The 23,297-nt window shown below is 47.0% G+C and overlaps 2 protein-coding genes across 5 annotated transcripts in view; one reads left to right on the forward strand and one right to left on the reverse strand.

Annotated features, from left to right (window-relative positions):
• The first annotated feature begins 298 nt into the window (after positions 1-298).
• Positions 299-6,842, forward strand: XKR8 (XK related 8). Its single transcript, XM_037057151.1, has 3 exons — positions 299-705; positions 2,643-2,839; positions 5,254-6,842. Exons 1-3 carry the CDS (start codon positions 413-415, stop codon positions 5,961-5,963), a joined length of 1,200 nt encoding a protein of 399 aa, XP_036913046.1. The 5' UTR covers positions 299-412; the 3' UTR covers positions 5,964-6,842.
• A 2,816-nt stretch (positions 6,843-9,658) lies between these two features.
• The window catches only part of EYA3 (EYA transcriptional coactivator and phosphatase 3), a 95,928-nt gene continuing 82,289 nt past the window's right edge, over positions 9,659-23,297 (reverse strand). For all 4 annotated transcript variants that reach the window (XM_037057152.1, XM_037057155.1, XM_037057154.1 and 1 more), the window contains 2 exons: positions 21,802-21,902; positions 9,659-13,296 (listed from right to left, as the gene is read on the reverse strand). In XM_037057152.1, the coding sequence (XP_036913047.1) occupies positions 13,216-13,296; positions 21,802-21,902 (182 nt within the window). In that variant the 3' untranslated portion in view covers positions 9,659-13,215. The remainder of the gene's footprint in view (positions 13,297-21,801; positions 21,903-23,297) is intronic.

Raw genomic sequence — 23,297 nt, forward strand, 5'->3', positions numbered from 1 at the left:
GCGCTAATCTCCAGAGCATTTAGCCGTTGTGGAGCTCCAGGTCCCTCAAGCGCAAAACAAGGCAATTAGAAGCCTGCTAAACTAAGGGCAGGGCACCTCGGACAGCCGGCCTTCGGCTTCAGACCGAGCGGTCCTTGGGACTCAGAGGGACTGAGTGGGGTGGGTGGGACATCCTTGGGCACGCTGGGTGGGGCATCCTTGGGCACGCTGCAGAGGCGTGGCCCGGGCAGCCTTCCGGCCGCTAAGAGGCGTGAGCGGGGGCCCGCGGGCCTCGCTCCTCCCCGGACAGGGCGGGACGTGGAAGTCCCGCCTAGGAGGAGCGGGCCCTAGGGGCCTCAAGGGTTTGTGACCACCTCCTTCTTGAGGTAGGACCCAAGCTGGGAAGGGAAGGAGGGGGAGAGGGTGGCGGGCCATGCCCTGGTCACTCCGCACCACTCTCTTTTGGGACCTGATCCTGGGCGTATTGGGCATCTCTGCCTTCCTGTTCCACCTGGGCTCGGACCTGTGGACCGTGAGCCAGTATGTGCTCAGCGGTCACTACCTGTGGGCCGCACTGGTGTTGATGCTGCTGGGCCTCTCCTCGGTCGCACTGCAAGTCTTCAGCTGGGTCTGGCTGCGCACCGACCCCGCTGACCTGCACTCGTCGCAGCCCTCAGGCCGCTGCCTGGCGCTGCTGCACCTCCTGCAGCTGGGCTACCTGTACAGGTGAGCGCCCCGCCCTCGGGAAGAGGGAGGTGGAACGGAGCCCAGGGGTACCTCCTGCAGTGCCGGAGAGCGCCCTGACCCAGGGAAGCGGGTGGGGAGGTATCCCATGGGCACAGGCGAGCTGCCTGCTCCTTACGGAAGGGTAACCCCGGGTCATCTAGCCTATTCTTCCTGGCACAGGTAAAGAAACTGTGGCCCAGAGAAGAAAGGCATGATTGGGAGTCAGACCTCTCTGGGATCCAGTCTTGGCTTTGCCACCTGTGTGACCTCATTCCCGTCTTTCTCTGAGCCTCGGTTTCCTCCTCTGTTAAAAAGAGAAGTGATCTAGAGACAGGTTTGCAGGGATGCCTGCTTTGAGAGGTGCAGGAAAGAACACAGTGCTTGGCTGCTGATGGACTCTATTGAAGTGTCCCCTTTAGCTGAGGATGGGGCCTCAGGCAGTCACTTGACTCCTCTGGGTCTCAGTTAACTCTTTGTTCCAGTGGGGGTGGTCTTGGTGCCTGCCTCTGTTTGATAAGGAATAAATGAAATGAGACCCGTGGATTGTGTGCAAATGTCAGCCAGCTTCATGCTTACCTGGGTCATCCTGAGAGCTTCAGCAGCCCTGAACCCCAGAGCAGGGCTTGTCCCCTCACCCCTGAGTGCCTCTCACCCTATCTTTCCCAGCTTTATTCTCCTAGAACATCTCCCCCCCCCCCCCCCCGCCGCCCCTATACATCTGACCAAGCAAGAGGGTAGAGAAGGGGTCTGATTCATCTATGTCCCTGGAGCCAACCAGGGCTGGGCATAGGCCCCATCCCGGAAAGTCTGTGTGGGTTTGCTCCTTTCCAGAACTGGCAGGGCCCTCTATAGTTGGGGAAACTGACACCAAGGGATCAGAGTCATGCGATAAAGTCAGGACACGATGTGGTCTGAGTTGGGATGGGGTGGCTGGAGCCAGGATCTGCTCTTGAGTCCATTTTTACAGATTCTCACCAACTCTTGCCTTGACAAGCCTGCACTGAGTGTCCGGGAGTGGGCGAGAGGCGCTGCTCTCAATGTGGCAGTTTCGCCCGAGAGCCTGTACAGGCATCACTGAAACTCTGGGTGGGCACGAGGAGGCACACTTATTACCATCTTGGCAGGCCTTGGTAAGCCCCAAGTCCACAACTGCATCACGTGTCTTCCCTTCTCTGATTTCTGCTGAGTGCGAGGCAGACAATGTACTGAGCTTTGGTTTTGAAAATGGGGTCTCTGTGTCTCCCTGTGACTAGGCTGAGGCAGGGTCCTGCCATGGCTTTGGGGAAACAGAGGCAGAGGCTCCTGCTCAGGGGGAGCCCCAACCCAGGCCTGCCTGCCTACTCCCTTGCTGGGTTGTCAGGTCCGCCCAGGGAGGTAACAGTACACCTCTGATGAATGAATTCGCAGTGAGTGACTGGGCTTACCCCGCAGGAGCCAAATGAGACCAGTCGTGGGTAGTGAAAGCCTTGTTGTGTCTTCCACTCCCCACTCATGCTGGTGGGTCACCCAGGCCTGTCTCTCCAACCTCTGGACTTTCTGAACTTTGCCGCAGTGTGACACCCCTTCCCCACAGGATTCTAAGAACTTCTTAGGCTTGCTAAATTTTGATAACTATTACTTTATGCAATTTAATCTTATGCTATTGTTATTCAAACATTACTGCTTACTAGCCCTTTGTTTTCCCATCTGTAAAATGGGGATGTTGGAAAGCATGAATGAGACGGGGTTTGTGATGACAAACCCGGCGGTAGTTGTATTTATCCTCATTTTACAGATGAAGAACCAAGGTCAGCGAGGTTGAGTGGCTTGTCCACAGCCCCACAGCGTGTTAGTGACGAGCTGGGACTGGAGCCTGACGGCATCTACCTGCTAAGTAGGGGAAGGAGGGATGCCTCAGGACCCTAACCTGGCCCCTTGGCTCATCCGTATGTGCCTAGGTGCATGCAAGGGCTGCGCCAAGGGCTGTTGGTGTGGCAGCAGGAGGTGCCCTCCGAGTTCGACTTGGCCTATGCCGACTTCCTCTCCCTGGACATCAGCATGCTGCGGCTCTTCGAGACCTTCCTGGAGAAGACGCCACAGCTCACGCTGGTGCTGGCCATCGTGCTGCGGAGCGGCCAGACCGAGTACTACCAGTGTGAGTCGCACTTCCAGCGGTTAGTCCCGCTCTCATTCGTGGGCACGTTTCCCACAGATACCAGAAATGCTTTCACTCTGTTATGAGAACTGCTTAGAAAATAGGGGCGCACGCTTTGGTTGGGCAGGTCTGGGTTCCAAGCCAAACACCAGCCGTATGAATTTGGACACTGACTCAGCCTCTCTGGGTATCAGTTTGTTTTCATCTGTAAAGTGGACATAACAAATAGTCCCACCTCGTGGGACTGATGAAAGGATTGAGGGAGGTGACACATGTCAAGCCTGGCGCCTGGAGCATAGCAAATCTTAATGATAGTTTTTACTATTTTGAAGAAAACAGATAAAGTATGTAGGGTGTCTGACACACAATAAGCAACTTATTGGTCAAGAAGCTGTGTACTGAGCACCTTCCTACACATGTTTTTATTGAGCACCTTTGTGCCTGTCCCTGTACTAGGGACGCGGCCCCTGCCCAGCTGGGTGACTGTAAAGCCGGCAGTTCCAATGTGCTGAGTGATCCGAACAGGGAGATGCAGGTGTCTTACTAGCCAGGGGAGCAGTCTGTACGCTGAGGAGCTTCGGGGAGCTTTTCCCCTGTGAAAGGGAAGTAACAGGCCCAAGGTCACAGACCAGCCAGTGGCCCAGCTAAGACTCCAACTCGTGTCTGATTCAAGGTCTGGGGCTCCCCCTTCTCTGCCACACCCCTGCCACCCGCTGCTGTAAATGCCACAGCCTCCCGAGGAACCAGTCCCCCCTCTGGCACCACTCACTGTGTGACCTGCAGAGTCTTCCCCTCTGTGGCCTCCGTTTCTCCAGCTGTACAAGGTGGAGTTGGACTTGATCTCCAAGGACACTTTCAGCTTGCAAATTTGAGTCTGTAGTCTTAGTTGAAAAGCCAGTGATAACAGTCATCATGATCGAGGGCCTACTATTCACCGGGCACTGTGGAGAGTGCTTTATTGCCGGTGTGCACATTCACAGATTGGTGCTGTGTTTATCTCCACTTTGCACAAGAGAAAAGAGGTACAAAAGGGTGAAGCGATTTGCCCTGGGGCACACAGCCGTCACTGGGCACACGTTTTTGTCTATTTGAGGGCCCTGGGTGTCAAGGACTAGGGACAAATGGATACAGTCTACTCTGTGTGTGTGTGGGTGGGTGCAGGGAGAGGAGTGAGGGAAGAGACAGACTCTCCCAACTTTTGATTTAGCAAACATTTATTCGGCTGCTCCTGTGTGCCAGGTACTGGCCTGCCTGGGGACCCCAGGGGAGCAGAATCTGTTTCCTGCCCTGAAGGAGCTCAGAGATAAGGAAACAGATAATTATTCCAGACAGAAGTGAGTAGGGTAGGGTCTGGATGGGTGGCTGTAGGGAATGCTTGGGTTGGAACTTGAACGGTAAGGAGGAGTAGGCCAGAAGGAACGGGGTACGTGCTCCTAGCCCACCGAACATCACGGGCAAAAGTCCAGGCCATGCCCTGGCTGGTGTAGCTCAGTGGATTGAGCTCGGGCCTGCGAACCACATGATCGCAGTTCAATTCCCAGTTAGGGCACATGCCTGGGTTGCAGGCCAGTTCCCAGCAGGGGACTCATGAGAGGCAACCATACATTGATATTTCTCTCCTTCTCTCCTTGCCTTCCCCTCTAAAGATAAATAAATAAAATCTTAAAAAAAAAAAAAAAGTTGTCCAGGTCAGAGGACGCGGCGTGCTGGGCAGGCTGGGAGAATGCCAGTCCTGCCGAGACCTGGAGTGTGGAGGGGAGGATGGCTATAGATGTGACTCCAGACTGGGCGTGGGGTGGGGAGGAAGCCTCCTAGAGACAGTTCAGTGCTGCTTCCCTCTGGCCCTGGAGGCCCTGGAGCTTCCAGTCCATGGCATACAACCAGGAGGTGGGACAGGATCACTGCTATTAACTTTGAGTCTTGGAAGATCAAGACCAGGGCCCAGTCCGAGCATGGAGGAGAGGGGAGTGAGGACGCTCCAACCATACAGCCAGAGGCCTATTGCCACCTCTTGGGGTTTCCAGCTTCCCTTTCTGAAACTAAGGGGGAACTGGGACTGCTGATTTCAGATCCAAGATAGGCTTGGGTTCTTCTGGGAAAAAGGGTTACAAGGCTCTCTAAGATGCAGACGTGTGGCCAAGACCCAGGGGTGCAGATGAGGATGTGTATGTCACACCCCTTCTTGTCCCTGAAAAAGAATTACTGTGATAGCACCTGAAAAGTAAAGCTTTGTGGTGAAGGGCAGACCCCATATTTGAATCCCAGGTCTCTTTTTGGCTCCCCAGCTGTAGTTTTCCCTCCAACAAATTGAGGATTCTGGTACCTGCCTCAGGCTGGTTATGAGGGCCCCGGGAACCTGGGGGCACCAGGTAGACTGCCCACAGAGGTCAGCCGTTTCCTGTTCCTCTCTGTAGGGGCCAACATCTGCACGTCCTTCTTTGGCATCTCGTGGGCGCTGCTTGACTACCACCGGGCCTTGCGCACCTGCCTCCCCTCCAAGCCGGTCCTGGGGCTGGGCTCCTCCGTGATCTACTTCCTGTGGAACCTGCTGCTGCTGTGGCCCCGAGTCCTGGCTGTGGCCCTGTTCTCAGCCCTCTTCCCCCGCTACGTGACTCTGCACTTCTTGGGCTTATGGCTGGTGCTGCTGTTCTGGGTCTGGCTTCAGGGCACCAACTTTATGCCGGATCCCTGCTCTGAGTGGCTGTACCGGACAATGGTGGCCACCATCCTTTATTTTGCCTGGTTCAATGTGGCCAAGGGTCGCACTCGAGGCCGCAGCATCATCCACCTGGTGTTTCTCCTGAGTGACAGCATTCTCATGGTGGTCACCTGGGTAACGCAAAGTGCCTGGCTGCCCAGTGGGATCCTGCTGCACATATTGCTGCCTGTGGGCGGCATCAGCTTCCTTTTGGGTCTGGTTCTGCGGCTTGTCTACTACCGCTGGCTGCACCCTAGCTGCCGCTGGGAGCCTGCTGAGGTGGACGGGACCCGGAGCCTCTGCTGCGTTGAGTTGTATCAGCTGCCTCAGAACAGGCGTATGGTCCATTTGGCCCATAATTTCTTCCCTAGGGCTTGGGATGAGGCTGCTTCTCCAAGGGAGAGAGAGGTAAATGGAGTCCTTTGAAGCAGGGTCAGATCCAGCCAGGGGATGAAAGGATAGATGGAGTCAACTGGCAGAAGATAATTATGCTGCTGTGGGCCTTGATTCATTCAACAAGCACTAGAGGCCTGATCTTGCCAGGCTCTGAAGACCGGAGTTGAGTGAGACAAAGCCCTCCCTCTAAGGACAAGAACAAGATGAGGAGGGCCAGGCCTTGGGGAGTCAAGGGCCTCAATTATATATAAAGCACTTTGGGAGGAAAGAAGAGATCCCCTTTTCTCCTTCTCCCAGTCAGTTTGTCTGGTGCCCAAAGCATCCCAGTGTTGGTATTTCCACCTCTAATGTAATCCGCAGAGGTGCCCTCCTGCCCTAATTCCCCTATCCTGGGTGAGAAGGTCCTAAGACCTCCAAGATGTGTTTTCCAGAGTCCTTTCTCCCCTGCCTGACCTCGGTCGTTCAGTTCACTCACCAGTTGTTTAGTGAGAGCATTTGATGTGCCAGGAGCACCCTTCCATCCTTGGAGCCTGGAGCAAGATCAGCAGCCACCTTTACTGTCTCCGCTGCTCCTTCGGGGGCTCTCCTGCCGGAAGCCAGGCATGCCCAGTAGCTGGCCCCTACCAACCCCTCCAAGGCGGTGGCGGAGGGGGGCAGCTATTTTAGTGCCGCTGGCCCAGCCTCTGCTCCTGCTCTCAAGGGGCCACCTTTCAACCATGTGCCTTGTGGACCTGTGGTCTGGGCCATGACTCAGCCGTTGAGTATTTTTTATGCTTTAGGCAATGTACGTTCTACCTCAGTCTGTCGTGAGAGAAGGGAAGGCGTGTGCCTGTCTGCAAGTGAGAGACATGTACGTGTTTTTTTCGAACAGTATTACTAGGTTATTATTAAAAAGCTTATAAAATTCTCTGAACTAGTTGTGTCATTAAAGTAAATCTGCAGAATCCAAAGCCGCCTGGAAAGAAGGGGTCAAGAACACAAAGTTCACTGCTTGAAGTCGAGAAAGGCCTTGGCACAGAGAAGAGGGCTGGCTTAGGCAGGACTTCTCAACCTTGGTCTCTAAGTTTCAGGAGCTGGTGAGCTGGTGTGGGTTGATCGTTCAGGTGGGCATCAGAACCCAGATCTGGACGGACTTGTGCTCTGCTGCTGGGCCTGGCAGGGGGAGCCACAAAAACCACCTTCGGTACCAGGAAGGGAACACAAGAGCCCAGGTGAAGGTCTTGAGGCTGGGAGCTCAGGGAGGGTGTAAGTGATGAGGTGGCTTAGGGTACGTGGAAGTAGGTAATGGTGCCAGGGAGATGCAGCCTCTTGCTGCTCAGAGAAGTCTGTGGTTTAGAGAAGCAGGAACAGGAAAAGGGTGCTGGGGACAGAAGAAAACAGTCGCCACTGTGATGGGACTCAGGATGGTCTTCAGTTCCATTACTCATTCATTCTAGTGGAGACAGATGTAATAAACAGGGTAAGTAAAAGAGATAGTGTTGAGTATTATAAGAAAGAGCAGGGAAGGGGACAGGGAGAGTGCGTGTATTTTCGTGTGTTGTGTGGGAGTTACAGTTTGATGTAGAATGGCCAGGGAAGGCCTCCCTGAGAAACCAAGCCCTAAAGGACATGAAGGGGAAAACGACGCATGTGAATTTTATCCCAGACACCAAGTCAGCAGTGACTGTACGAAGGAGGGTTTGCCGCCGCTATACTGGCCCACTGCCAAGGATGACAGATGAGGGCCTGGGAGCAGGGGAGGCTCTGGGGAGGTGATGCTGGTGCTTAAAATAGAAGAAGCAGAAAGGATTTCCAGACTTTTGAATTTCATGGACCAGTAAAATAGTCAACATGGTCCCCAAATTAATCAACGTAAAAAAGGCAGTAAAAACTATCATTATTATCTTTATCATTTCTAAAAGAAAGGATGTCATTAACTCAGGTAAAGGTCCATTCTTTGAAGCAAATATATTTGAACACACACATGCACACATAAAACAGTGAAATCTTATCATTTTTCTTAACTCGTAAGGAATGTCAAGGGTTGAGACCCCGGACTGTGGGCTGAGTGCCCAACCTAGCCTTGGACAGAGGTCCTAAGTTTCACTAAACCCAGGTTTGCTCCATTTACTTTTCCACATTTCTGCCTGTCATATGTGGAGACTGGGTCAGAGATGCCAAATATGTCAAAGGAAGATGCAAAGTTTTAGGCAATTCTATTTTCCCGAGAAAATCCCAAAAGATGTTTCTAATTTCTTGCCTGAGTTCTGATCTATCCTCTAGATGAAGTTGTCAAATGATAGCAGTATGTATGCAATCAACTCCCAACAATGTATGCTGTACTGCCTGAAAAGCCAAAGAGCTTCATTTGTATAGACACCTAAAAGTTTACAGGTGAACGTCTTTGAAAAGACGAGTGATGCTACTAGAACTTTCCTTTGAAGCCCCGGCTGGTGTAGCTCAGTGGACTGCAAACTGAAAAGTCACCCATTTCGATTCCCAGTTGGGGCACATGTGTGGGTTGCCCGTGAGGTTGCTAGTTGGGGGTTCACAAGAGGTAACCAATTGATTTCTCTCCCTCAATTTCTCCCTTCCTCTCTAAAAATGAATAAAATTAAAAATTGTGTTCCTTTGGAGATTCCCATCCTTTTTTTTAAATGTCAAGAAACTTGTTTTTGAAGAATAAAAATCTCCTGAATTGCCAGCCACAACTTTTTTTGTGGAATGTGCAGATGTTATACTCATGGTAGGGGAGATGGAGACGTTTACTCTTTGGGCTTGAGAAGCAACCGGTATTGTGGTATTTCTACTTATGAGCCAGCAGGGCTACAGCAACTCACGAGTTTGCTGTTACAGTATGGTCTAAAATGCACACCTTCTGATGAAAAGATTTAATGCCTAGGATACATGCAACCCCCTTTTCTGGGGTAATTATTTTGGGAAAAAATACACCTTGTAGTCTGACGTGGATGGTACGAGCAAGCTAGAACCGAATTCTGATTTCCTTCATTGAAATAAAAGGCAAAAGAGTTATTTTTCCAGGCCAATAATGGACAGTCAGACCCAAATCTGAAGAAATGAAATGAGAGGAAGTCGCTGATATGAAATGAAATCAAGCCCAATCAGAGCCCTGGCTGGTGTAGCTCAGTGGATTGAGCACGGGCCTGCGAACCACAAGATCACGGTTCGATTCCCAGTCAGGGCACATGCCTGCGTTGCAGGCCAGTTCCCAGCAGCGGACTCACGAGAGGCAACCATATATTGATATTTCTCTCCCTCTCTCCTTCCCTTCCCCTCTAAAGATAAAGAAATAAAATCTTTAAAAAAAATCAGGCCCAATCAAACAAGGTTTAATGTCAGCCTGTCAGTTTATTGCTTTTGCATGTTAAGCTCAGCACAGCAAGTTACTGTCTCTGTAATCTTTGGGTGTCAGCACAGTTGACATCACATGATCTCTGTTGCCATACCAGTTCTAAACTTTAAAAAGCAATATATTTTAGATACAATTAATAAACTTTCCCTGGTAAATAACTTCAAAATATTTTTTATTTCCCTGTGTACACTTTTTTATACCAAATGGTTGGTTAGTTTGTTTCTACTTTTTTGGTGAAATTAATGACTCAGTTATTAAAAGGATGGTAACTTGCTAACAAGCTCTTCAGAGTTTTATGAAGCCTTTCTCAGGATCCTACTCAGCTGGGCAACTGGGCTGATCCTACTCAGAAAAGACACAGGAGCAAACTGTATAGAAAATAAAAACTTTATTTTTTTCAAGTTTACAAGATAGTTCCCATTACATATAGCATTACGGTCAAAGACTCTACAGCCACGAATGCCCGCAGTCACATAAATATATCCAATGCAATCAACGCCTTTTCCTAAGTGAGGCATGAGTCATCCGGAGGGCCGGGTTGCGAGTCGAAGTCGTCCTTCATGGGATGGCTCCCGTCAGTGCATTAGGAACTAGCCTGTGAGTGAGCCTTGCTTGCTAGAGCTGTCGGACTCCGAGGAGAGAGAGAAACTGAGGGCCTGTGGACTGGGGTGGGTCAGAACTAGATATTCTCTCGTGATTTAAGATACTTTAGAATCTCAGAATTCAGATTTGGCTTGTATAGTGTGAATCTGGCGAGTTCTGACTTTTGGATGAAAAAGAAAACCAATTTAGCAGTAAGAAATACATGGTTGCTTAAGAGAGGGGCCCTACCTGCTCCTTCCTGGAGGAGCAGAGAAACACCCCGAGCTCACCACCCCTCAGCTTAGACCCTCACTCTCCCAGGAAGAGGGAGAATAGCTGCCCCTCTCCTACACTCCCCCGCTGCTTCAGTGACACTGACACCCATTCAAGGGCGAGAACATCCAGAAGCTCCATCTGCTGCAGCAGGAGTTTGCGGCCAGATTCCACTTGGGAGCTTTAAAGCGGAGTTTGTGTAAACTGCGAAGGAGCTGTGGCACAAGTCTCCGAGGACACTGATTTTGGCCCCCCTCCCAACTTGCAGAGCAGAAGACAGAACACCCCAAAACAAATAAAAGCATCTAAATCTGGAGCAGGAATCCATTCTCCTGGACACCACCAGCTGCCCCAGGGGGACTGGGCAGGGTGATGCTAAGGCACAGTTTTACATTCGAAAGTCAAGCCACCTCTTAAATCCAGAACACACTGGGTAACTCCAGATCCCTCGTTAGACAAAGTCTTCACCACGAAATGTGCAGACCCATCTTACAGAACTCACAGTCCCAGCTGGGGCAAGGATTCATCATGTGGCTAATTTCACAGGGACTCTCTCTAATAAACAGGGCTTCCCCCTTGATGAAGGGACCACCCGTGTCCTTGGACCCTAAGCTTCCAAAAGCTCTAGGTGCTACCACTTATTTTCCTTTCCAGATCTTCGTGCTGGGGAGGAGGAAAACACAGGGTAAAAGAGCAGTTTCCTGGACAATTCATTCTGGCAAACAGAGGCCAGGTCCCACTTTCCGCCTGCCCTCTGAATGAGGGTGGCAGCAACCAGGAAGAGCAGATGCTACTCAGAGCTTCCTCTCCACTCCTCGTCACTTTCACATCCCTTCTGCAAACACTTAGGCGGGGCAGTCAGGGCAGGAGGAAAAAGGCCATTGACAAAGGGGTCCGGGTCATAGTCTAGGAATAAAGAGTTCTTCCCAAAGGGCAGGGAGAGGGATCCGTGTGTGGACCTGTGTGGTACCACTCCACAGCCTCTCAAGCTTGAAGCAAAGCACCAACCAGGTGGCCTATGTGCAGGGCAGGAAACCGACAGTTACACTGCTGGCAGTGGGCTTGGGGCCTGGAGAAAAGCCCACCCTAGAGCTAAGATCAATTATCAAGCAAGGCAGAGCAGCTTCTGAGCAACTGTGTCGAAATCAGACCAAGGCAAGGTCTGCCTCAGACTATATAACCGCCCCTCACCCCCACCCCATCAATGGAAACAAATCCAAAGCAGCAGCTACACAATGAACACTGACCTCAACTCCTCTCCAGAAACCTCTTTCCTGAAATGGTGAGCCCTGAAGCAGTTTCTCAACCAGTTCTGAAGGAATGTGTACAAACAGCCTTTCTGTGCTGTATGAGTGACCCGGCCTGGGGAGGAGTCTGGCCTCTTTGCGCTGCAACATCTCTGGAAATTGGGATAAGAACCTCTGGGGGTAAGCAAGCATGACGGGCTGGTCAAGGACGCCTCCTCCTACCGAGAACCCAGACTACATTCCTCTGAGGTGCTTACATCATCACTCCTCACTGCAGCCTGGGACAGGCTGAACTTCTTCAGCTCCAGGGAAGTATATCCTTCCTGAGCAGACACCTGGGTTGGTCTTGGAGGGATGGGGCATACACACACGCAGCTGGGCTAGGAGGCTGGGCCTGGTGCTTGGCACCCAGCAATTTTCCCAGACGTCAGGCTGGGAGATGTTCCTGAATTTGGCCCAGGATCAAGTTTCTAAGCATGGAGTAAGGGATCCAGCAACTTCCTTTAAAACAGGAAAGTCTTCCTGGCTTCCAGTTTCTCATTTCAGAATGAGATTTGAGAAGTGGGAAGGGTGTACTGTGGGAAAAATGGGGTTTGATCACAGCAATCTCCTGTTCAACTTCAGATAGAGATCTGGGTAAATATATACCCAGAGTACCCTTCACAGGGCACAAGGGCTTCAAAGGAAGTCAACTACATTGGTAGTTTTGCCCACAGTGTAGTTAAGAGCTTGTTCTTAGACTCACTTTGACATCTTGGGCTCAAAGCCTAGGGACTGGCCAGAGCTGAATGGAGCTGGCTGTGAGGTACACAGAGCGGGAGAGGGACAAGAGCCCAGGCTGATGGCCAGGAAGGAAGAAAAGGCTGTAGGGTGAGCATCTGTTGCGGGGAGAGTGCTTCTCGGCAGGGCGAGGGTGGAATATTCCTGTTTCAAGAACCTAAGTGAGAATTCACACGAAGCCTTAGTCCCTTCTTTCCAGTTTGGAGGTAAGCCCCTGGGGCCTTGTCTTCAAATAACCAAGTCGAGCTGAACTGTCTACGAGGAGTTTCCAGGATTGTGCCATTTGGTTAAAGGGGAAGAGGGGTTAGAAAGGGGACGAAGCTTCCAGGGTGGGAAATAACTAACGCTACTCAGTGCCTGGCGCCCCACAGTTCAGCACACTAGGAGATGGAAGAACGGGAGGGAAGCCACCCCAGACAGCAAACCACCGGAGCCGTTGAAGAGGTGCTACTGTCACAGAGAGGTATTTTAGGGAGTTCAATGACTATTTTCCAAGGGAACTTTACACACCCCTTTCTTGTTAGAAAAGGGAGGGAGAACCTGCTTCAGAGACCAGACCCTTACCTATAAAAATTACATATACATTCACTGGGGATATGTCCTACGGCTAAGGAGATTACAAAGACTGCAAGAGGTGTTATTACAAAAGTCTGCACATTTTCCCTATCACCACAAGTTAACAGCAGTTCTCACTCAGGTCACGGACAAAGAGTGCAACTCTGCCCCCACAATTTCCTTTTTTTTCTTCATTTTTTGAAACAACATAAAAAACAAAAGAAAAAAACCCCAGAAGAATTAAAAGCACTGTAGCTGCAGCGAGTCTATTGTTCTCCCAGTCCAACTGTCTCCTGCTTCTGCACGAGGGTGAACGTGGGGCAGCAGCTCGCTCTTAGCCAAACTAAGTGTCGCCCCTTGCAGCTACTGGTTCTGATTGTGTTCTCGCCAGCATTCCATGGAGAAAGACAGAGTGAGTTCCGAGTTGGTTCCAGTCTCCAGCTCGCTTCAGGAGTGAAACAGAGCTCATGGGGAAGGCTCTTCATTCCAGTTCTTAGAGAAAATCAAGCTCCAAAGCCTGGTGGAGGGACACTAGGTCCCCGTGGTTTGTGATCCTCCAGAAAGGCATGTTGTGCTGGAAGAGAGTGGGGAGAGCTGGTTAACCCAACTTCTTTTGGGAAGGCTTATCTACCCAAACCCCATTCTCCACAGACCTCTCCCCAAGGTAGTGGGTAGTCCTCTCTACCGCGGCCCAACTCGTGGGGCTGCCAAAAGGGCCGAGTAAGTCCTATGAATAAGGACTTTGCACACTATGGGGCACTACAAATGTGAGAGATTTCTGTTAGGTTTCAGGGATAACTCTGTGCTTTTATGAGAGATATCCTTATTCTAGCTACTATATAGGGTCTTTAGGATCAAATAAAATACCCACATCAGAAATTAGTGCTAATACTACTTTTTTTTTATATACAATTTTTTAAAGATTTTATTTATTTATTTTTAGAGGGGAAAGGAAGGAGAGAGAGAGAGAAACATCAATGTATGGTTGCCTCTGGTGTGTCCCCTACGGGGAACTGGCCTGCAACCCAGGCATGTGCCCTGAGTGGGAATCAAACCGCGATCGTGTGGTTCGTGGGCCCGCACTCAATCCACTGAGCTACACCAGCCAGGGCTAATACTACTTTTTTCATAGGCCCAAATCTTGTCCATGACCAAGATTGAGAACACACGGCTCTGGGAAATAAGAATCCTATTATATAATACAGTCAGAATTATGTCCACAATCCGGCATGCCATTCTGAAAGCCTTTTAACAGGCTTTTAAAAATGCAAGTGGTACTTGAATAAGAATTAAATTAAAAAATTATTTAAAAATAAATAAATAAATAAATAAATAAATAATTTTTTTAAAAAAAATGCAGGTGTTAGAAACCATGTTTTATGAAGCTGAAGAAGATTAGCTTTAGTGATTGTCTTGTTCAAACTGGTTAAAAATTACCCAGAATTTTAAAGTCTTACAACAGTTCTTTTGGCATATAACTCAGTTTTTTCTAGCTTGCTGCTCACACACAATATTTAAAAGGTTTTTAATATAAGAAGAAGCAGACTTATGCTGTGCGCAGGTGGCCCAGGCTAGGACCAAGATGTGAAAGGCAGAGAGATAAACGTAAGTGCAGTGGAAGGTGGAACATCCTAACGGTGTGCACAACCCCACAGCAGAACAAGATGTCTGGGAAGCAGCCTCCTTCAGGTTTGGGTGGGTTCAAACAAGGACCACGGCGTCCCTCCCAGAGGCTGCAGAAAGGATCCCTCCCAGGAGGGAGGCTGAACCACAGAGGCTCTAGGGCATTCTCCAACAGGTACATTCTACGGTAGCGCTGATACCAACATCTACTAGTATCTTTCCCAGAGGGCAACAAGAACTTTAGAATCAAAACTCCAAAGATAACACAAACAAGTGGGAAAACAATAAAGGTCCTTGAATTGCTACATAAAGTGGCAAATGAAAACACAATGAGTTAACAATGCCAATCAATTACCAACAATCTCACAGTTCATTAATAGTTGCCGACGGTTTGTATGTTATTGAAAAAGAAATTCAGACAGCAGTCCTAGTTGACAACCCACTGTCTCCAAGTTTGAGACAGAGATTTGCTGGAAGAAAACTGGGATAGAAAGACCTTCTGCAGGTCCATTTAGCAGAAAGAAAGAAACTCAAAGAGGATAAGCAAACTGCCCAAGTTCACACAATTAATGATTCAGATTTCGACCTGTGTGATTTTAGATTCCACTGCCAAGACTCTGTTTCCATCTGTTTCCTGTGTTAAGAAGGGACAACTGAAGTTGAAGAGTTAACATCACAACAATCTCTTCAGGGCTCAGAAGCAGGAGGAACTTTCTCCAAACAATTCCCCGATTATAATGGTTTTTGAGAATCTGAAGCTTGGAAAGTCAATTCTATTTGCCTTTTTTGTAGCCAAACCTCATGCTCCTCAGAAGGCAGTGCCGGAAGTTGAACTGTGATATAGCTGCTGGAGAGGCGCAGGTCTATCCCAGAGCGAGCTCAGGAGCTGGATCACCCTTCAGAGGTGAGGGGAGGAGGCCGGAGCTGTGCCCCCACCCTCCGACTAAGTAGGAGCAAGCTGTCTGTGGGAACGTGCTGTAACCTTAGGTAAGGAAGCTTCTGCTGAGGGCAGTCCTGGGAGAGGGACCGTGGGCCATCAGCGGCTAAGAGCAGGGGGCTAAGGAAATGAATGGCTCGGGCCTGCTGGGGTCTGGGCGGCACACCACTGCATCCTCCAGAGAGCGTAAGACTGTCGGTCTAACCAAAACATTTCTTCTCTCAGCTAAGATCCTGATAACATCTCACTAAACAAACAATAAGTTAATGTTTTATGATTCAGTATTTGAACTACAAAAAATTGAACTACAAATTTTTTTCTTGTCATTTAAATAGAGACTCAATGTGTGTTGTCAGACAATTCAAAAGTCTGATGTCTTCCTTCTCAGTAAAAAATGAGAAGCCTAACAACAACCACCACCATCACAACAACAACACTTCTGAATGAAGGCCACTGCCTCTCCAAGCAGATAGGTGACTCAAGAAAGCACACTGAAGGTCAGGTTCAGATTCTCCTTAGAATTTTTTTCCATTCCAGACTTCCGCCAAGATGGAGGCATAGGTGGAAACACTGTGCCTTCTCCCACAACCAAGTTTGAACACAACAAAGGTTTGGAGAACAAGGACACACCCAAAGACCAGAAAACGGAATTATACGGAAGTCCGACAACTACGAACCGTTCAACGGGGACGGTAAGAGGGGCGGAGCCAGCAGCGGAGCTGGGTCGGGCAGGACAGATCCCCTGACCTAGGCGCAGGCAGCCCGGAACCAGTCGGGGTGTAGGGCAGACTGACCGCGGGAGCACATTCGCGCACAGTGAGACGGACCACGCAGGCCCCAGGGGGCGAACCCAGTGGTGGAGGGCTGACAGCGGTGGCACACTCGCGTGCAGTGGAACGAAACGCGTGGGCCTGGTGACGGTGGTGGCTGTGGTGCTGGGCCGAGGCGGCAGGCGGCAGACGGGAAGCCATTGTCCCTCTTTGACCCCGCCCCCACATACAGCGTCACAACCCAGAGACTTAGTTGCCCTGTTCTAGTGAACACTTTAGGGCTCTGATCCTGCTACGGAACAGGCACGAACAGCCCAAAAGATGGTGCAAGAAGAACTCAAAGTCCCAGAGCCAATAACTCTAAGCGACCGAGAAATTGCCAGCCTCTCAGAAGCACAATTCAAGACACTATTTATCAGGATGCTCACAGAACTGGTAGATTATAGTCACAAATTAGAGGAACATAGTCACAAATTAGAGGAACATATGAAGGCTAAACTAATTGAAATGAAGGGAGATGCACAGGAAACCAATAGTGATGGAAAGGAAACTGGGACTCAAATCAATGGAATGGACCAGAAGGAAGAACAAAACATCCCACCAGAAAGGAATGAAGAAATGAGAATTCAAAAAAATGAGGAGAGGCTTAGGAACCTCCAGGACATCTTTAAACGTTCCAACATCCGGATTATAGGGGTACCAGAAGGGGGAAAGAAACAGCCACGAGTGGAAAACTTATTTGAACAAATAATAAAGGAGAACTTCCCCAGTCTGGCAAAGGAAATAGACTTCCAGGAAATCCAGGAAGCTCAGAGAGTGCCAAAGAAGTTGGACCCAAGAAGGAACACACCAAGGCACATCATAATTACATTAGCCAAGACCAAAATGAAGGAGAGAATCCTAGAAGCAGCAAGGGATAAGGGGACAGTCACCTACAAAGGAGTACCCATCAGACTGTCAGCGGATTTCTCAAAAGAGACCTTACAGGCAAGAAGGGGCTGGAAAGAAGTATTCCAAGTCATGAAATCCAAAGACCTACAGCCAAGATTGCTTTATCCAGCAAAACTTTCATTTAGAATGGAAGGACAGATAAAGTGCTTCTCAGATAAGGTCAAGTTCAAGCAGTTCATCATCACCAAGCCCTTATTATATGACATGCTAAAGGGACTTATCTAAGAAAAAGAAGATAAAAATATGAACAGTGAAAGGACAGCAAACACACAGTTATTAACAACCACACCTAAAACAAAAGCAAACCAAGAGGACAGCTAGATCAGGAGTGGAACCATAGAAATGAAGAACACATGGAGGGTTAGAAACAGGGGGATGGGAGGGAGAGAAGGGGGGAGAAGGCACAGAAAATAGCATAGATGGTAGGTAGAAAATAGATAGGGGGAGGGCGAGAATAGTGGGGGAAATATAGAATCTAAAGAACTTGAGACACGTGGTTATAAACTAAGGGGGGGAGAATGGTGGGGGAGGGAGTGTGTGGGTGGAGGGGAATGAAGGGGGGGAATAGAACAACTGTAATGGTGTAATCAATAAAATATATTTAAAAAAAAAGAATTTTTTTCCATTCCAAAGCACATACAAAGGAGAGCTTCGGGCCCTGAAATCCCACTCTCCATAGCCTGGTAATACGGCTTCAAAAATTTCAGCCTGCAAAATGAGAAGGCATTCCTTAGATTCTAAGCTTTATTCAGTTTGAATAGCAGGTGTATGCTAAAAACTTATAATCAGCAGTATACACAGAAGGGGACTGGAAAATTAACTGCATGGCTATCGTGAAGATTATAATTTGTTTTAAAATACACCACAGAGTCGTGAAGCTGTTGAAATGAAGTTTCATCATTGTTTTGTTCCAAATTCCTTCTATGGATTTCAAATGGAATCGGACAAATCTGTTCTTTCTCCTGATGTTTTCTTTTCTTTAATATCATTTTCTTCTGAATTCCTAGAGCCCCTCTAAGATTTTCAAAATTCCATTTATTGGATATCAGAATGTATATGACAAACTTTAAATTCTGTACCAACAGACCTAAGATACTGTACTTGTGGTGCTTTCTCAACTTCTCCAGATATGCTGGGATTACTGTTAATGAATCTGGCTAACCGGATTAGGGGAATATATTTCACTTTTTCTTCACCTTCAGAAATGAGTTCTGTCATTTCAGTTCGCAAAAGAGATCTTTTTCACTTGTAGCCATCACTACTTCCTCCAGGTGTCACCTCTTCTCAGCACATTCCCGGCCCACCTTTTAATGTCACTGCTCACCTGCTATGCTCCAACCAGGCTTCCTGCCTCCCTGCCCCTCCCTCCCAGGTTCTCCTTTCCATAAACCAGAGCACACAGTCATAGCTTCAAAATACATGCTAACCAGACTCAAGTCTAATTCTGTAAGAGAGAAAAACCATTTCTTCAAAGAAGCAATGTACGTAGGCCTAAAGCCTATCCTGGTCATCTATATTACAAGTTACTTTTTTTAATTTCACATTTCTTAAATTGTTCACGAGATTGAGCATTTTTCATGTTTATCAGTCATTTACATGTTTTCTTTTTGGTGAATTTCTGGCCATTGTGCTTGCCCATTTTTTAATTGGAAATGTGGTTTTTTTCTATTGATTTGTATATGATCTTTACCTATTTAATCTATTTTTCCCCAATCTGTGACTTATGTTTAAATAAAATAGAAAAAAAATCACTCAATAAATATATCAAAATTACTTCAAATTCAACTTTTGAAGTAACCGAGCTCAACATTCTGCTATCACAAACTAGCATCTTTTTAATATGTTCATAAATCTGACCATAATATCACCCTCACCCTAATCCTGTATTTTTTACGAAAAGGGTATGTTCTTGGGTACTGGCATCAGGCGGGAGACCATGAGCTGCCTCAATTCCAAAGAAATATAAGTTTTACATGTTTTTAAACATGTGAAAAAAACCCGATAGTATCATTAAAAAAAATTGTAGACATACAAGGCAAAAAAGCATCTCTAGGCATTGAATTATAAGAATCGAAGAATTTTCAAGCAAGTTGAGCAAATTTTGTAATAAAACCATTCATTTTACAGATAAAAATACAGGAATACAGAGAGATTGAGAAATATGATCAAGGGTATGTCTAATTACTATATATTTATATATTTATAAATTATTATATATTATAAAATACAGGCAAGTATTTTATATACATATGTAAAAGTCATTTTATTTTATTAATGGTACAAAAATCTTTTTTGCTTTTACTATTACTAATAACATTTTTGGGGAGTGCTAAGTGAATATTGCATTTTTATTTTTTAAAATCCAAGGTTATCACTTTTTGATACAGCAATCCAAAAGCTGAGTTTAAAGTTCAGCTTATCTTGATACTTGGTTATTAAAAGAAAAAGATAACTCAAACATCTGTAGATTCAATACTTACTTTTCAATTCTATCCATTTATTCAAAAGTATTTTTGAAAATTAGCAAATTTCTACCTTTTCTATTATCAGTTAACTGTTTTTGACAACTGAAATATATTATATTTTCAGACTTCTGCCAAGATGGAGGCGTAGGTGGAAACACTGTGCCTTCTCCCACAACCAAGTTTGAATACAACAAAGGTTTAGTAAACAAAGACGCAGCCAAAGAACAGAAAACTGAACGATATGGAAGTCCGACAACAACCAACCGTTCAACTGGTAAGAGGGGCAGAGCCAGCAGCGGAGCAGGGTTGGGCAGGATGGATCCCCCGACCCCAGGCGCCCAGGCAGCTGGGGTAGCATCGGGCAGACCCAGTGAGGGTACAAGGTGGCAGGCTGACCGAGGTCATACATTCACGTGCAGATAAACCAGCAAAAGAGTAAGCAGTGAACAGTGAGACAGACCGCCTAGGCCCCAGCGTTGAGAAGCAGCAGGAGGGGACCATCATTGCTCCTCTTTGACCCCACCCCCACATACAACATCACAACTCATCACCAGGTCTGAGTGGCCCGGCCCTGGTGAACACCTAGGGCTCTGCTCCTCATACGTAACAGGTGCAAACAGACCAAAACATGGCTCAAGAAGAACTCAAAGCCCCAGAGCCAATAACTCTAAGCGACAAAGAAATAGCAAACCTATCAAATGCACAGTTCAAAACACTGGTGATCAGGATGCTCACAGAACTGGTTGATTATAGTCACAAATTAGAGGAACATATGAAGGCTAAACTAACTGAAATAAAGGGAAATGCACGGAAACCAATAGTGATGGAAAGGAAACTGGGACTCTTATCAAGGGAGTGGACCAGAAGGAAGAAAGAAACAACCAAACAGAAAAGAAGGAAGAAACAAGAATTCAAAAAAATGAGAGGCTGAGGAACTTCCAGGACATCTTTAAATGCTCCAACATCCAAATTATAGGGGTACCAGAAGGGGAAAAGAAAGCCACAAATGGAAAACTTATTTGAACAAATAATAAAGGAGAACTTCCCCAGTCTGGCAAAGGAAACAGACTTCCAGGAAATCCAGGAAGCTCAGAGAGTCCCAAAGAAGTTGGACCCAAGGAGGAACACACCAAGGCACATCATAATTACATTAGCCAAGATGAAAATGAAGGAGAGAATCCTAGAAGCAGCAAGAGATAAGGGGACAGTCACCTACAAAGGAGTTCCCATCAGCCTCTCAGCGGATTTCTCAAAAGAGACCTTCCAGGCAAGAAGGGGCTGGAAAGAAGTATTCCAAGTCATGAAATCCAAAGACCTACAGCCAAGATTGCTCTATCCAGCAAAGCTTTCATTTAGAATGGAAGGACAGATAAAGTGCTTCTCAGATAAGGTCAAATTCAAGGAGTTCATCATCACCAAGCCCTTATTATATGAAATGCTACAGGGACTTATATAAGAAAAAGAAGATGAAAAATAGGAACAGTGAAAGGACAGCAAACTCAGTTATTAACAACCACACCTAAAACAAAAGCAAACCAAGAGGACGGCTAGATCAGGAGTGGAACCATAGAATTGAAGAACACATGGAGGGTTAGCAACAGAGGAGTGGGAAGAGGAGAAGGGGGGAGAAGGTACAGAGAATAAGTAGCATAGACGGTAGGTAGAAAATAGATAGGGGGGGAGGGCAAGAATAGTAGGGGAAATATAGAATCTAAAGAACTTGAGACACGTGGTCATAAACTAAAGGGGAGAATGGTGGGGGAGGGGTGTGCAGGGTGGAGGGGAATGAAGGGGGGAATAGAACAACTGTAATGGTATAATCAATAAAATATATTTTTAAAAAGATATTATATTTTCAAATTTTAAAGAAGTGTTTGAATCCCAACGATGTGCTTCATTTTAAAGTGATGACTTTAAAACATGTTAGAAAAATTTGTCTTCAAATATAGAGATATGAGTTTTATAGATGATATTATATCTATTTCAAAAATAAAATTAAATGATTATTTTTTAGCAAAGGCACTGCCCTCTACAATGAAGATGGAAGACAGGGCTCACTTCAGGTTTAAGGATGGGGTACCTGTAGCAGGGTTCGAAGAGTTTAAGATTTCTGAGTGGCAGCGAGGATGGGAAGGGGGAGATCTAACAACTTATTAAAAAAACTCCACTTGGGGAAAAAAGATGACTCTCTTTCTTAAAGAAAAATGGGAGAGGAAGAGAAAAAGAGGAACAACACCGTAAATGCACGACAGATTGCTAAGATTTCTGAGTTTCACCATTTTCCTAATTGCTCAGTGCATTCCCACACAGACTATTTTCTTTACCATGGTTACCTGCTTGGCTGCAATTTCTTCATCTCGTCCATCTCCAATCACTACATATGTGACTTTCTTTCCAAACCTTGACACAATTCTCTCAAAGCAGCTCTCTTTACCTGATGAGAGAAAGCAATCTCCTATTAGGACATTCCACCTTACCTTTTTTCCAACACCAAAGCAAAGGGATGCTTCCTGCTTGTGCTCAGACAAAATAAGTAGCAGCCCCTGTAGTTTGCCCAGTGGGGCATAGTGGCGGCAGCTGGAGATCCACCGGCCTCTGGATCTATAACTGGGCGGCTAAGAGCCCCAGGCAGTGGGAGAACTGTGCATACCACCTCCCTTTTCCACATCTCCTGTACTTTACACAGTTGACAAAGCAATGTTCAAGTTACTCCTTATTTAATTCTCAAAATAATCCAGCAAGATAGGTATCATTTCCCATTTTAACAGGTGAAGTGGGACTACTGACTTAATCCAGATTGAAATAAGCTTATAGCAAGAGTCTGGGCTCCTGACTTTGAGTCTAGACTCTAGACATTGTGCCATGATGAATGGATATCTCTGAGGGGAAACTGTCTTAAAATATATAGCAACATATCAAAATTCAAATCCCATCTGGAACCTACACCTAAAACATGCACAGATGGTACATGTTTATTTGCATCTACTTTTTATTTATAGAAATAAATAAAAAGGTCCTGGTTGGTGTAGCTCAGTGGATTGAGTGCCAGCCTGTGAACCAAAGGGTCGCCAGTTTGAGTCCCAGTCAGGGCACACGCCTAGGCTGTGGGCCAGGTCCCCAGGAAGGGGCATGTGAGAGGCAACCACACATTGATGTTTCTTTCTCTCTTTTTCTCCCTCCCTTCCCCTCTCTAAAAAGAAATAAATATTTTTAAAAATAAAAATGAAAAATGCCTTGCATATAAAAGTGATCAATAAATATTTGGTGAATGAATGGAGAAAAATAAATGTCAATTGGTGGGCTTATAACCTCCATAGATACTGGTATATTAAAATAATTAAGGTTGGGGTTTTTTTGGTGGAGAAATCTAATCAATAGGAAAGTAGTAGATTAAAAAATAACTGACCACAGCTCATCTTTCAACTCCAGGCGCCTCTCCTTTGCTACAATAAGAAGTAGGAACTGCAAGTACAGACTGAACGGTCTGGAGGGAAGAAGATGGTTGTCATAATCCTCTTTCTCACACTTAAGGATCCGAGTGAGACCCTGTGCTGCCTTCTCGATGAAACAAGCTGGTTTTGTATAAATTTGGTGCCAATTAATGAACTAATTCAGCAAATATTTATTGAGTACCTACTATTTCATATAGAGGTATACCTTGGGGACACTGCAGGTTCAGTCCAGACCACCACATTAAAGCAAGTACTGTAATAAAGCCGTAATCTCTTTGCTGGTGAAGGGTCTTGCCTTCGATTTGTAAAAAAACGTAACATGTGAAATGCAATAAAATGAGGTATGGCAGTACTTGGTACTGGAAACATTTTTAAGG

The sequence above is a fragment of the Sturnira hondurensis genome, unplaced genomic scaffold (assembly GCF_014824575.4).
Source record: "Sturnira hondurensis isolate 20B ecotype Veracruz unplaced genomic scaffold, ASM1482457v3 Scaffold0009516, whole genome shotgun sequence".
NCBI classification, from domain to species: Eukaryota; Metazoa; Chordata; class Mammalia; order Chiroptera; family Phyllostomidae; genus Sturnira; species Sturnira hondurensis.